This window comes from Pan paniscus, chromosome X, assembly GCF_029289425.2.
Source record: "Pan paniscus chromosome X, NHGRI_mPanPan1-v2.0_pri, whole genome shotgun sequence".
NCBI classification, from domain to species: Eukaryota; Metazoa; Chordata; class Mammalia; order Primates; family Hominidae; genus Pan; species Pan paniscus.
This window is the reverse complement of record NC_073272.2, coordinates 22,003,032-22,017,426: the sequence shown is the minus strand read 5'-3', so window position 1 is coordinate 22,017,426 and position 14,395 is coordinate 22,003,032. Positions and strand designations below refer to the sequence as shown.

General features: G+C 38.1%; 1 protein-coding gene across 12 annotated transcripts in view; it reads left to right on the top strand.

Moving 5' to 3' along the window:
- The window catches only part of RPS6KA3 (ribosomal protein S6 kinase A3), a 120,726-nt gene that overhangs the window by 53,658 nt on the left and 52,673 nt on the right, over positions 1-14,395 (top strand). For all 12 annotated transcript variants that reach the window (XM_034950454.3, XM_063601603.1, XM_008972958.5 and 9 more), the window contains 2 exons: positions 4,183-4,299; positions 9,481-9,562. In XM_034950454.3, coding sequence (XP_034806345.1) covers positions 4,183-4,299; positions 9,481-9,562 — 199 coding nt within the window. The remainder of the gene's footprint in view (positions 1-4,182; positions 4,300-9,480; positions 9,563-14,395) is intronic.

The following is a 14,395-nucleotide window of genomic DNA, read 5'->3' as shown; positions in this document are numbered from 1 at the left end:
ATTAATAGCTTTAATATTAATAAAATTACATACAGCTAGCAGCAAATGGGAAGAAGTTTAAGAGGAAGAATATATGGGCACTATTAGCCTCCTTTTGCAAAGGGAAGAGTTAGGATTATGTCCAAAGCAGAGAAAAGATAAGAAGTGTATGTAAAGGTAATATAATTACCAAACAATAGAGAGGAAGATGATGAAGTGCAGGGGCATAATGTAAGTAAGTCCCTCACCTTTCTTAAGTCAGCAGACATTGTCTTAAGGTTAATAAATTAAGAAATTATCAAAGTAGATGCAGAACTAATTTTTTTTCAAGTCTAGGCGTGAGGGTGAGAAGAGACTTGCTTTTCACCATAAGCTATTCTGCCGCTGTTTATTACCAATGTGCATGTATTACTTTGATTTTAAAAACAAAAGTTTAGGGAATAAGAAATAACCTGGGTTGACAAAAGGCTATGTGTAAGAGAATGTTGGGAGATAATATCACAAAAGTAGGTTGAGGCCATATTGTAGAGGACCTCGAATGCCAAGGTGAAGCAGTGCATTTAATTTGAGAAAACTTGGAGTTTCTGAACAGCCTGGTCATATGACTGGAGCTGTATAATTTCAGAAAATGAATTTGTCAAAAAGATGAATTGGAGTGGACGCAGGCAGAAAGGGATATTATGAGTAACCAATCTAGTTTCAGTTTTCTAGCTGAAAGGTAATGAAGGCTTATACCTTGATGATACCACTGGAAATAGAAAAAGAAAGAATGAAAAGTGTTCTCAACACTGTGCTTGATCCATAGTAAGTGTTTCGGTATGTGGTTGTTATACTGAAGGGACCAAAGGGAGACACTACTTTTTTTTTTCTTTTGAGACGGGGTCTTGCTCTGTTGCCCAGGCTGGAGTACAGTGGCATGATCATGGCTCACTGTAGCCTCGACCTCCTGGGCTCAAGCGATCCTCACATCTCAGCTTCCTGAGTAGCTGGGACTACAGGCTCGCACCAACCACCACACCTGGCTAATTTTGTAAATTTTTTTGGTAGAGACAAAGTCTCACTATATTGCCCAGGCTAGACTCGACTTTTTGTTGTTGTTGTTGTTTTGAGATGGTGTCTCGCTCTCATCACCCAGGAGGCTGGAGTGCAGTGGCGTGATCTTGGCTCACTGCAACCTCTGCCTCCTGGGTTCAAGTGATTCTCCTGCCTCAACCTCCCAAGTAGCTGGGATTACAGGCACCCACCACCACGCCCAGCTAATTTTTGTATTTTTACTAGAGACAGTATTTCACCCTGTTGGCCAGGCTGGTCTCGAACTCCTGACCTCAAGTGATCCACCCACCTCAGCCTCCCAAAGTGCTGGGATTACAGGCATGAGCCACCGTGTCCAGCCAGACTCTGCATTTTTTTAGTAACTTATTTGACATGAGATGAAAGGAAGGGTAGTCATCAAAGATGAGAGTAGTAATTGTTGTTTATTTTGAAATTCATGGCCTGATTGTAGCTCACACTATTTAAGGGTAAGGGTTGATCCTGTATGCCTGCTACAAAATGGAATGTGTTTATAATTCAGTGATTATTCTTCCCTGCTTGTGTTGCATCTTTATTTGTGACCATCAGTTTTTGTAGAATTTGCTATGAAATATAAGGTGAAAAAATACTGTAACCTGATAAATCACATCCCACTTACCTAAAAAAGAAAAATGTAAAAAATATATAACATTACAAAATAGAGTTCTTCATGACCTCATGATTTAAAGGCATAAATGGCTGCTAGATTCCAATTAGGCTCTTGAACAGATAGTTTTTTTGTTTTGTTGTTGTTGTTGTTGTTTTGGTTTGGTTTTTTTTGTTTTTTAATACGAGGCTAACTGACACATGCTGGAATCCAGCCCATTAACTTGGTTAGTCTTCAGAGTGTGATGTGACAGCACTTTGGGGTATAGAAAAAGAAAAGAAGAGAACTTCTTTACGTGTATATAATTTTAAGGATACAAATATTGTGTATGTAGGTTTTGTTTTGTTTTGTTTGTTGTTTTGGTTTTTTTTGTTGTTGTTGTTTTTTCCTGCCAAGGATGTGCTACCAAAAAGTTCAAAGAACACTGCTCTAATCAACTGAGCTAACAGACCGGTTACAAAGACCAGGGTCATAAGCCTATAGGTTTCCTGTCATTGATCTCAGTGTGGTGTAATGGTAAGGGCCTTGTTTTCAAAGTCAGGAGACCTAGAATTGAGCCCTAAGTCTACCACTTACTGGCTTGTGATCTTAAGCCTTCAATTAATCTCTTTAAATTTCAGACTATAGAATATTCAAACCAGTTTGTTTTTAGAGTATTTGTCAAATTTCTAGTGGTAAATGGGAGAGTACATAGAAAACTCTGAAATGTTTATGCTTGTTCTAAGGTTTACTCGTTTATGTTGTATCAGCCCTCTCTAACATTAAATATGTGGTCAGAGATTTGTTGTGAAGCATGAATATAAAACATGAAAAAACACCTAACACAGGGTTGATATGTAGTAGGTGCTCAATAATAGTATTTCCTGGATTTCTATCTAAATCTTAATCCCACATATACTTTGTTCTTTGAAAGGTTTTTTTTTTTTTTTTTAATTTGGTAATTTGCTTCCTGCCTTTCCTGTTGTACTAATGGCTACTAACAGCTATCACTCTGAAGCCCTTGGTCTCATTTGGAGAAAAGGGTGTCTGAAACCCTTGTACCTTGGTCTTATTTAGAGGAAAGAGGTAGCGTTTTAAGAGTCAGCTAATGCTTGGTTCTATGCTAATACCTACTGCACAGGATCGTTGTGAGAATTAAAGGAGATAATGCATGGGAAATTGTGAAATAAAGAGCTAAACTGATGTTAGGAAATGATTTGATTATTGTTTCCGAAGTCCCAGGAGAGTCCAATATGATTGAACTGCCTAAGTAGTAGGATAACCTACAAATTACAGCCTCTGTCTTCAAAATAAAGTAGTGGGCCTGGATTCCTTTTTCTCCTCTTCTGGGAGCTTTTTTCCTTTTACTACTCATTTTCAAAAGCTACCATGTTAGGGTATTCTGGTATGTCCTTTTGAGAAATCTTTGTAATTCCTTATATTGCCAGCATTCTAAGGACATCTCAGAAAATGTTAATTGAATGCAAATGTTTGTATGGGATATGATAATAACAAAAACAATGGATTAGTTATGTTTACATAACACATTGAGATTCTACTAACAGTACTTACGCACCTAGAAAAAAATAACATTATAGTCAACAAAATAGAAATGCTAGTCTTTATTTGACAGGCTTATGTTTCTAATTTTGTCAGGTTTTGTTTTGTTGTAATTTTTGACTATAACATACAGTATGTTTCTTGATTAAATAAGATAACCTAATCTGCTGATCTCACATAAGTAATTGAAATCCTGTGTGTATTTCATACATTTTCTCTTTGTTCTGACACTTTTCCTCAAATATATTAAAATGTTCACTGTCTTTTAAAATCCTTCTCTTAACCCAGATACTTCTCACTGTTCCATCATGCTGAATAGTCATTTTTCTCCATGTCTGATTATCCATCCAAATGTTAAATCTTTTCTCCTTTTGTGTTTTAGAGTTACTCCTTTCTCCCCTCTCAGATCCCAGATTATTCTAGAAACAGAAAGTAACTTAGACATTTCAAAGGAATAAAACTTTAGTGTACTTAAACAGCCACATTGAGGTTAGAAATCTCCATGTTTACCCTGGAATATTTTTCAACCCCTCTCCTCAATAAACACTTTTTTTAAATAGCATTAGTTCTGCGTAGCATAACCATACACCAGAGCACAGCAGATTATTCCAATCTGTTATTTTCAGACTTCTTTACACCCTCTGCCCCCACCCAATAAAACTATTCTAATTATCTCCAGTAGAGAGAATGAAGACTTGGAAATACTTAGTACTAAATGTCATGTTGAGGTTAAATTGGCCTATGTAGTAGGCTGGTATAATAACTATCTCTGACATTTAACCTGAAAGTATATGTGTGTGGCATATTCACTTGATGGGTTGGTAAAAGGTGGTTTTTGTATGTTAATTTGGGATTTCTAATATGTTTAGAAATTAGATTGATTTCTAATTAATTTCTAGTAAGATTAAATTAATATTGTTTGATTTTTAGCGGGAGAAAATAGCTCTGGCTAACCCTGTTTGCTCCTCTTACGTTTATCTCAACAGGAAGAAGTCAGTATCAAAGAAATTGCAATCACACATCATGTAAAGGAAGGACATGAAAAGGCAGATCCTTCCCAGTTTGAACTTTTAAAAGTATTAGGGCAGGGATCATTTGGAAAGGTAAGTCATGAGTGTGTGCTTTTTTAAGAGTTGTCTTTTCAATTCATATGTATTTCATATACATGAGGAAACAAATATTTTATGAAATGCTACCAGTCTTCCTACCAGCAATGTTTTCTGTTTTTTTACATTTCTCACTATCAGTAAGTGGGAAAGTGAATAAAGTTGTTCAAAAGTACGTTGGAGACTTCAGTAAATTGGTAGTATTTGCTTCCTACTTTATCTTCAAGACCACATGACCTCTCCAGTTGTGATTCTTAAATGGTTAAAAATCACAAGATATTCCCTTGATACACTGGCCTCTTTTTGAGTCCTTGGGTAGGGTTGGAAGGTGATCTTGCAATACAGCGCATCTCAGCCTCCCTTCCAGCGTACTCTAATACCAGCATAAAGTGAGTGACGCTCCCAAAGAAGTAGGGTTGGGGGCTACCGCTACAATTTTGAAGTTTTCTTGACTCCTGGCTTGTCTTTAAAATGAATGCAAAGTTTGCATTTTATCCAGTAACATCGTGTTTGTTTTTAATATCAAAAAATGTTTCCCAAAGCCACCAAGGAAAATTCCTCCAGAAGGCAGGGTCTGCCTCTGTCACCCAGGCTGGAGTACAGTGGCATGATCTCGGCTCACTACAACCTCTGCCTCCCAGGTTCAAGCAATTCTCCAGCCTCAGCCTCCTGAGTAGCTGGGACCAAGGCACACACCACCACGCCCAGCTAATTTTTGTGTTTTTTTGTAGAGATGGGGTTTCGCCATGTTTCTCAGGCTGGTCTCAAACTCTTGAGCTCAAAGCGATCCACTTGCCTCGGCCTCCCAAAATGCTGGGATTACAGGCGTGAGCAACCACGCCCGGCCGAAGATGCAACATCTTTATCAGTGGTTTTCATGTAGCGCTTGTCTCCCACCACATACATACACACTGCACACCTCAGGGGCACTTCTGTACTCCATTTTGAGAAGTACAGCATCATAATTACTACTGCTTGATCTGTTTAGACCAGGGGTCCCCAACCCCCGGGCGAGCATTGCCGTTTGAGCACCACCTCCTGTCAGATCAGTGGCAGCATTCAATTCTCATAGGAGCACGAACCCTGATGTGAACTGCACATGGGAGGGATCTAGGTTGTGCACTCCTTATGAGAATCTAATGCCTGATGATCTGAGGTGGAACAGTTTCATCCCAAAATCATCTCCCCCTCCCACCGTGCCAGTCTGTGAAAAAACTATCTTCATGAAACCAGTCCCTGGTGCTAAAAAAGGTTGGGGATCACTGGTCTAGATTGTTTCTTGGCAAGAGGAAAATTTGGAGATTGTATTCAACTTTCACAATGCAGTGATTCCTTACCACTTCTCTGTAAGGAAATATTTGAATATATCATGCTTTGCAAGTTTCAGAACAGCACCAGTTTAGCTCTCTTCTGTATTTTAGTGGGGGTATTTAGCAATTCTTGGCTAACATAGGTAATTTGTTACAGTTGTTAACCTCTTTTGAACCCAAAAGGATGCTTTTAATCCAAATATAGAGTAAGTAGCCATCAGAGCGTAATGGTTGTAAGTTTGGGCTCTAGGTCAGCCAGACTTCGATTCAATTTTTTTTCTTCTATTTATTCACTGTGTGTGCTTGAGCAAGTTACTTAACCTCTTGGATCCCCATTTCCTTCCTCTAGCCAGTCATTAAATATTGAAGTTCTTCAAGGTTCGATTCTAGGCTGCCTTCTTCTCTGTTACTAATACTCTCCTAATTGATTTTCTCTGTGCCTGCTATCTTAATTGTAACTCACATACAGCTGACATAACACATTTATATCTCCAATCTAGATTGCTCCTCCAAGCTCTGAATTCTTATGCACAGCTGCTTACTCTTTTTCTGTGTCTTAAAAGCACTTTAAAGTCAACATGTCTGAGACCAAACTCATGATCTTTCCCTAAGCCTCAAACTGTTCTATTTCATTTTCTCTCATTAAGCAATTTAGAAACTTGGGAAGCATTCTTGATGTATATTTCTAGTCCCTACCTCCCCTATCCCACTCTGACCTGGCCAATCTTATCTGTCACCAAGTACTGTAGATTCAGTAAAGATTTCTCAAAGCCTGCCTGCCACCCCTTGAGAATATGCTACCACCTTTCTTCCTGGTCTATTGAAGGAGTCTCCTAACTGGGTCTTTCCAAATGTATTCTTGCCTTGATCCATTATTTACATGATAGCCAGCATGAACTAATCTTTTACTCTACCCCTCCATAACCTTTCAGTGGCCTCTCTTTGCTTTTACAATAAAGATGAATTCTTAAGATGGCTGAGGAGCCTCTCAGCCTGGTCTCTAGCTACCTCTCCAGCATCAGTTTACATACTTTTCACTCTCTGTGTTCCGGTCACATTGGCTGCCTTTGTTGGTCCTTAAGCAGGACCAAGTCCTTAAGCTCCATCCTGCTAGAAAGCCTTTCCATATTTTATTCCTTCTGCCTGAAACACTCTGCTCTACCCCTGCCTCTTCCTCAGCTGGTTAGCTCCTCTTGCACCTGTGATGTCAAGGAAGCTTTCCCTGCATCCTTCCTAGGTTATGTTCCCTGGTTATACCCTCTCAGAACATTACATACGTCATCTTCATGGCACTTGCCACAATTGCAGTTTTTCATTTGTTTAATTATTTGTTTAGTGGCTGTCTCCCCCACTAGATTAAATGTTCCATGAGTGAAGGAAGGGTCATGCCTTGTATCAAGTCTCAGCATTGAACCAGTAGCACAGTGCCTGGCATATAATTCTGGAAAGAATTAATGAGTGTGTAATAGTTCTGACTCCATAGGAGAGTAGTGAGAATTAAATGATAAAAGGCCAAGCACATAATATCTGGTATTAAATTAAATTATCACACCACTCAAACCCAAATAGATGGGTAATTTTTATACATTAGATTTTCAGGGAACACAATATTTAAGTTGTTGGAATTAGCATGCTTCTCCCTTTACGTCTTTAAAAGTAATTTAAATATCATACTATAAATACCAAACATTCAAAATAGGTTGTCTCCTTTCTTACTCATTCTGAAAGGCCACAGTAAGCCAAGGAAACAGGGATGACCTGTCAGAGACTAGAATAGCTTCATGGGGGAGTGAGAAAAGGTCAGAAATGCTCTGGTGGAGGAAGAGATGGCAGCTGGGACCGCTGCTGCTCCTGCTGGGCTTGCCTGGTTACTGGCCAAAGGGAACAGATAAACAGCACCCTGAGCAGAAGCAGAATACTGGGTGACTGACACGGACTCTGTCCCAGTACCTCCACTGTGACACTGGGCAAATTACTTAACCCCCTAAGCCCTAGTTTGGACAGCTGTAAAATAGGCATTGCCTAGTAGGTCTGCCTCCCAAAATTGACACGATGATTTATTACAAATTGTTGTGAAAGTATTTTGCAAACTAAGAAGTGCTGGAGTGTTAAGAAGATGCATTCAAAGAACAGTTGAAAGTTTGGAATTCACCAGGAGAATTTTTCTTGCAGAATGGTTAGGGAATCTTAAGGAAGATTAAATATCAAATAAATCCTAATTATCTCTACCTAATCAGATTTTATTTCCATCAAAAATGTTAAAAATCTCTGATTACCTTTAATACTTAAACATCATTCCAGAGCTTACATCCACCCTGATTAAGGACGCTTTTCTCTCCCTAGGTTGGCTCCCCACTAACTGGCTGAAAGGAGCTAAAGCGTGGGGCATGGTGAAAGGGGGTGGTGATTATTGGAGAGCAACACACCCTGTATCAGGGTTTCTCCGCGAGTTGTGGTGCTTTTCACTTGATTTGGGATCTTGCCCATTGACTTGGCACAATTTCTCAAAGTGAGAAACTCTGCCTTGTCCTAGAATCAGTTGAATGAATCATTTTTTAATTTTGTGCTAATAGCCTGATGTGCTAATTCAGATGAATGAAAGCTGATCCTAAACTTAATTCTTGATTGTGATTGCTTCTCTTCTTCCCACCTGTGGAAGCATAAGAACACTGCTACAAAAGAATGGATAGGGAAGAGGAGTTGAAATTCAAATCTATTTGGCATATCTATTTAAAGGTTCAGTGGAAATGATCATGAACCTAATGGTCAAAGTGAGTAGAAGAGATGTATTGGTAGTCTTGTATTAGTCATGTTATAGAATGACCATGAGTTATTTAGAACAGGCTTTATTCATTTTGCGCAAATATTTGGAAAGTCAGGATGCCCAATAACATACCTGAGAATTGTGTTCTTCATATTTAGGTGTATGTGATAATTTGACCATAAAAAGGTGGGGAGGTGGGTTCTAACTTAAGTCACATTAAATATTTGTGCACAGGATTCTTCAGTGTAAGTTTTGTTTGTTTGTTTGTTTTTGTTTTTGCTTTTCATTTTGTTGTTGTTGTTGTTTTGAAACGGAGTCTGGCTCTTGTTGCCCAGGCTGGAGTGCAATGATGCGATCTCGGCTCACTGCAACCTCCACCTCCCGGGTTCAAGTGATTCTCCTGCCTCAGCCTCCCAAGTAGCTGGGATTACAGGTGCCAGCTACCACATCTGGCTAATTTTATATTTTTAGTAGACATGGGGTTTCACCTTGTTGGTCAGGCTGGTCTCGAACTCCTGACCTCAGGTGATCCACCCGCCTTGGCCTCCCAAAGTGCTGGGATTATAGGGGTGTGCCACCACTCCCAGCCCAATGTAAGTGTTTTAAATTGTTCCGCTGAGCAGTGAGATTTATATGCAGCTTTTGTATACAGAAAAGACCCTCCATCAGTGAATACTTGTATCAACAGGAAATTGTGGTCAAGAAGGAACCGCCGTATAACAATTTTGACGGGCTCAGTAGAATTCTGTTTTGTTAAAAGCAGGACATCATACCACCTGTGTTATACTTTAAACATTTTGGGATTTTTTCCATCTAATTCATACATATGTAGTTTAAAGGTTTTTTTTCTGTCTTAATGTGTTACATGCCCTTTGGGAACTGGCAAACAACAAAATGAAAAAAATGTATTCCCTTATATTGACACCTCAAGTTATAACAAATGTTTATAACTAGTATTTATAATTGATACATTTTAGGGGAAATAATCTACAGTATATCTGAATCTATATTATAATAATAAACTGTATTATAGCAGGGTCTTATTTTAACAAGGATATAGTTTATACTACTTTGTAATATTTATTTTCTCTTACTTAAATGCAGGTTTTCTTAGTTAAAAAAATCTCAGGCTCTGATGCTAGGCAGCTTTATGCCATGAAGGTATTGAAGAAGGCCACGCTGAAAGGTAAGTGTTGCTGCTATTTGTAATGTTCATGTAGTCTAAACAAACTGAAAGGTCTCAATAGAGCTCATGGGACTCCTTGGCATGTTATTTACATTCTGAATAGGTTCCTGTTACCAGCTTTAAATTTAGGCTGACTTTTAGTGAATTTTTCCTGCTAGGCTAGGAATCATATAACTAGTGAGAACCAGAGTTGCCACGTTATAAAAGAAGTATTATAAATTCATATTGAGTTTTATACAAGTAAACATTTAGAAGATTAAAACTGGGTTTGATTCATCTTCAAATTTATATATTTATTTTAATGTTTTTAAAAACGTACTGATTTACTGGATGCAAAATAGCTTTTATTCTAAAGGACTTTATGACTTCTGGTCTCCAAGTAAGTTTTTATTCTGAGCCTATGATTTGAAAACCCTAATGCAGGATTTGGCTCTCATAGGTAAAAAGTAGTTAAGAAGAGGCCGGGCGTGGTGGCTCACACCTGTAATCCCAGCACTTTGGGAGGCCGAGGCAGGCGGATCACCTGAGGTTAGAAGTTCGAGATCAGCCTGACCAACATGGAGAAACCCCATCTCTACTAAAAATACAAAAAATTAGCTGGGCATGGTGGCACATACCTGTAATTCCAGCTACTCAGAGGCTGAGGCAAGAGAATCGCTTGAACCCAGGAGGCGGAGGTTGCTGTGAGCCGAGATCGTGGCATTGCACTCCAGCCTGGGCAACAAGAGTGAAACTCCGTCTCAAAAAAAAAAAAAAAAGTAGTTAAGAAGAAATATAGATTTAAAAATACTTAACTCTTCCTTTAATTTAGTGGTATCACTTATTTTAACCTCATAACCTCTAGATGTTTTGTGTATTGATTACTAAAAGTCCATTTTTTCCTCTTCAATTTACATGTAATTTATAAAGCTTTGAAAATATTCTCTAATATTTGCAATGATCATTTATTATGTCTGTTATTCCCAATTAGTTACCCACCATGGACATCCCAAGAAATTTCACTTCTCTCTGTAAACACTGTCGTTTGCTTCCATTCTGTTACTCCCTTCCTGAACATATTTTCTTTCCTATTCAGTCCTACCCCATGGCATTACCACTTACTTGATTCCTGCTAGGACCAGGGAATTAAATTATATCCTCAATCCCCTGCCTTTCTGTCACTGCATTTGTGACTTTATACTCATGAATCCCGTGTTACAAAGCTGCATAGATGAGACTCAGAGAGTTCATTCACAAAAGCAACAAAAGTAGTTTGATTTTATGTATTTAACAGGATTTGTATTTTGCATAGTGTATGTAAAGGAAACTACAAAACTCTAAGAAACCTAAAAGTTACCAGGAAAGGAAATAAATGCCCAATCCCTATTAGAGAAGGCCAACCGTTAAGAATCTCACTACTCCTCTAGCCATTCAGTTACCTCAATATCATTAAGATTCCAGCTGCATTTTCCTTAAAACTTAACAAAATAATTCAGAATTTTATTTCCGAATCCAGAATATTTTGGAAAAGAAGAATAATAAGGGAACAAGCTCTCTCAGATCCTAATGCTTCAAGTAGCACTAACTTAGTGTGTTATTGGGGGGAGTAATACAGGCATAGAATCAGTGGAACAAAATAGTACAACATATATATATCAAATTTTAGTGTATTTGTTACAAAAATATTGAGTACCTGCCATGCTGTATGACAAAACAGGCATACAGAACAATGGGAAATTAAGTAATGATACCCCTGAGCTCAGCCGGGCACAGTGGCTCGCACCTGTAATCCCAGCACTTTGGGAGGCCGAGGCAGGCAGATCACCTGAGGTCAGGAGTTCGAGACCAGCATGCCCAGCATGGCAAAACCCCGTCTCTACTAAAAATACAAAAAAAGTTAGCCGGGCATGGTGGTGGGTGTCTGTAATCCCAGCTGCTCATGAGGCTGAGGCAGGAATATCGCTTAAACACGGGGGGCGGAGGTTGCAGTGAGCTGGGATCGCACCGCTGTACTCCAGCCTAGGCGACAAGAGCAAAACTCCGTCTCAAAAAAAAAAAAGAAAAAGAAAAAAGAAATACCCCTGAGCAAGCTGGAAAATAACACCATAACAAACTCCACCCTAACTGAATTTTACAACTTAACACATCTAGGAAACTTGTGAGGAAATATTGAGCAAATTACAAACAAATTAGTAATACAAAAATTGTTAACATTTCATACAATGAAAAATAGTATAAATAGGAAGACAGGAAAATATATTAATATAAGGAGTTGGCCAAGGGGCTTCTACTGGCCAAATCTGGGGCAACTTAAACATTGCAATAATAAATGTTAGTGATAGATTACAACCCAGTTGAATAAAATAAGAAGCCATAGGTTAATTCATAAGTTAATTAATGGGGGAAAAGGGAAAACTCTTTCTTGCAATATAATTCCAACTAATAAACGTAAAAAGAATGTAAGAGTTAGGAATTGATAAGAAATACCATTATATCCTCCATCTGGAGGATTTTGAATAAAGTTTACACAAGGAGATAAATAATCTTTGGGGAAATGTTCAGTTTTGGTGAAAGTCAAAGATGCATATTAAAATAATAAAGTTTGCTGGGCACAGTGGCTCGCACTTGTAATCCTAGCACTTTGGGAGGCTGAGGCGGGAGGATGGCTTAAGGACAGGAGTTCAAGACTAGCTAGGGCAATATAGCAAGACCCTGTCTCTACAAAAAATAAAAATAAAATCAGATGGTTGTAGTGGTGCAAGCCTGTGATTCTAGCTACTCTGGAGGCTGAGGCAAGAGTATCTCTTGAGCCCAGGAGTTTGAGGTTGCAGTGAGCTGTGATCACACCACTGTACTCCAGCCTGGGTGACAGAGTGAGATGAATGCATGTTATTTCATATGATGGCAGCATAAATTGGAAAGCCATTATTGCTGCTACATTAACCTGCGGAAATAGCTTCAAAAAAAGGATTCATAGGCTTGAAAATTCTTGTTGCAACATTATTTATAATAGCAAGAAGTTAGAAATCACATACACACTGGAAAACTAGAGGAATTGTGACCAGGCATAGTGGCTCATTCCTATAATTTCAGCACTTTGGGAGGCTGAGGTGGGAGGATTGCCTGAGCCCAGGAGTTCAAGACCAGCCTGGGCAGCATAGTGAGACCTCATCTCTACAAAAAATAGAATAATTAGCCAGGCCTGGTGGCGTGTGCCTGTAGTCCCAGCTGACTGGGGGGGCTAAAGCGGGAGGAACGCTTGAGTCTTCAAGGTTACAGTGAGCTTTGATTGCACCACTGTACTCCACCCTGGGTAGAGGGAGATCCTGTCCCTAAAAAAAAATTTTTTTAATAAGGAAAAATAGAGAAATGTTATAAAATTATGGTTTACCACTTAAGAGGATATTATTAAAATAAAGTATCTTAAATAAAATTACAAAAATGAATGTAGTGAAAATTAGAACAAATTGAGCTACAAGTATGTAAAATTGTATAGATATTAGCTATAAAAGAGATGATAGAAAAGTGAAAATATTTGACTTATTGGAATTTTAAACTGCTGAATAATTGTGAATGTGTTCTTAAATTTTTATGTTTATCAAAAGAATATCTGTAGAGTCTTATCATATAACATAGCTATGCTTTGCCCACTCTTCTGCCTATCCCAATTCTTGAACCCCAGAGACAATGACTTTCATCTCTTTAGCTGCTGCCATTTACATTTATATTCAACACTTTTATATTGCAATTGTTTGTTTTCATTTGGAGACATAATCTATTGCCTTTCTAACATGGAAGACTAAGATTCAGTTCTCTCATGCTGCCACCCACTCACAGTTTCCCTTTTCACATCTTCCCAATAATGTTTTCATTGTTACAGCTTTATAAGAATTGTTCCTAGCTGAACGAAATAGTATACTACAGTCACATTTCCTTCACTTCTTTTCTGTATTCAGTCTCTTTTCATAAATTCTGTGCCTACCTTTTTCTCAGTTTACTTTTTAGTTTTGATGGAACTCATCTTCTCATAGCTACCTCAGAATGAGTAAATGGATACTAAATTTTTTGTGACCCTCCATGTCTGGAAATGGCTTTATTCTACCACCTGTCACTTAGTTTATAATTTGGCTGACTATAAAATTCTAGGTCAGAAAGAATTTTCCACCAGATATTTGAAGGTATTGCTTCCATTGTCTTCTAGTTTCCTGTGTTACAGTGATGAAGTTAATTGCTGGTCTCACTCCCAGTCCTTTGTGTGTAAGCTGCTTTTCCTCTTTGGGAGTCTTTAGAATCTACTCTTTATTCCTGGTGTTCTGAAATTTATATAGTGGTATTCTTGAGTGTGGGTTTCTAAAACTATATCATATCATATATGAGGTGTGGTCTCTTTCAACCTAAAAACTCCTTTCTTCAGTCTTGGGAAAGTTTTTGTCATTTATTCTACATTTGTAAGTGCTGCTCTTTGGAATATGTTAGTTAAACCTCCTGAATTGTTCCTTAATTTTCTTTATTTTTCCATCTTTTATTTTCCATTTTTTCTATTTTCTGTGAAATTTCTTCAACCATCTTCCAACTCTTCTATTGACCTTTTTGTTTCTGCCATCGCTTTTCATTTCCTAGATTTTCTTGTTCTCTGATTATTTCATTAAAACATTTTTCAATTATGGAAAGTGTCAAACATTTAAGAAAGAGACAGAAGAATATAGTGAACCCCCTGTACCCTTCTCCCTGCTTCAGCATTTATCAACTCATGGCCAACCTTTTTTCATCAGTGTTCTCCTTCTTCTTCTCTTGATATTTTGAATGAAATCCCAGACACTATAGAATTTCTTTCATAAATATTTTAGTATATAT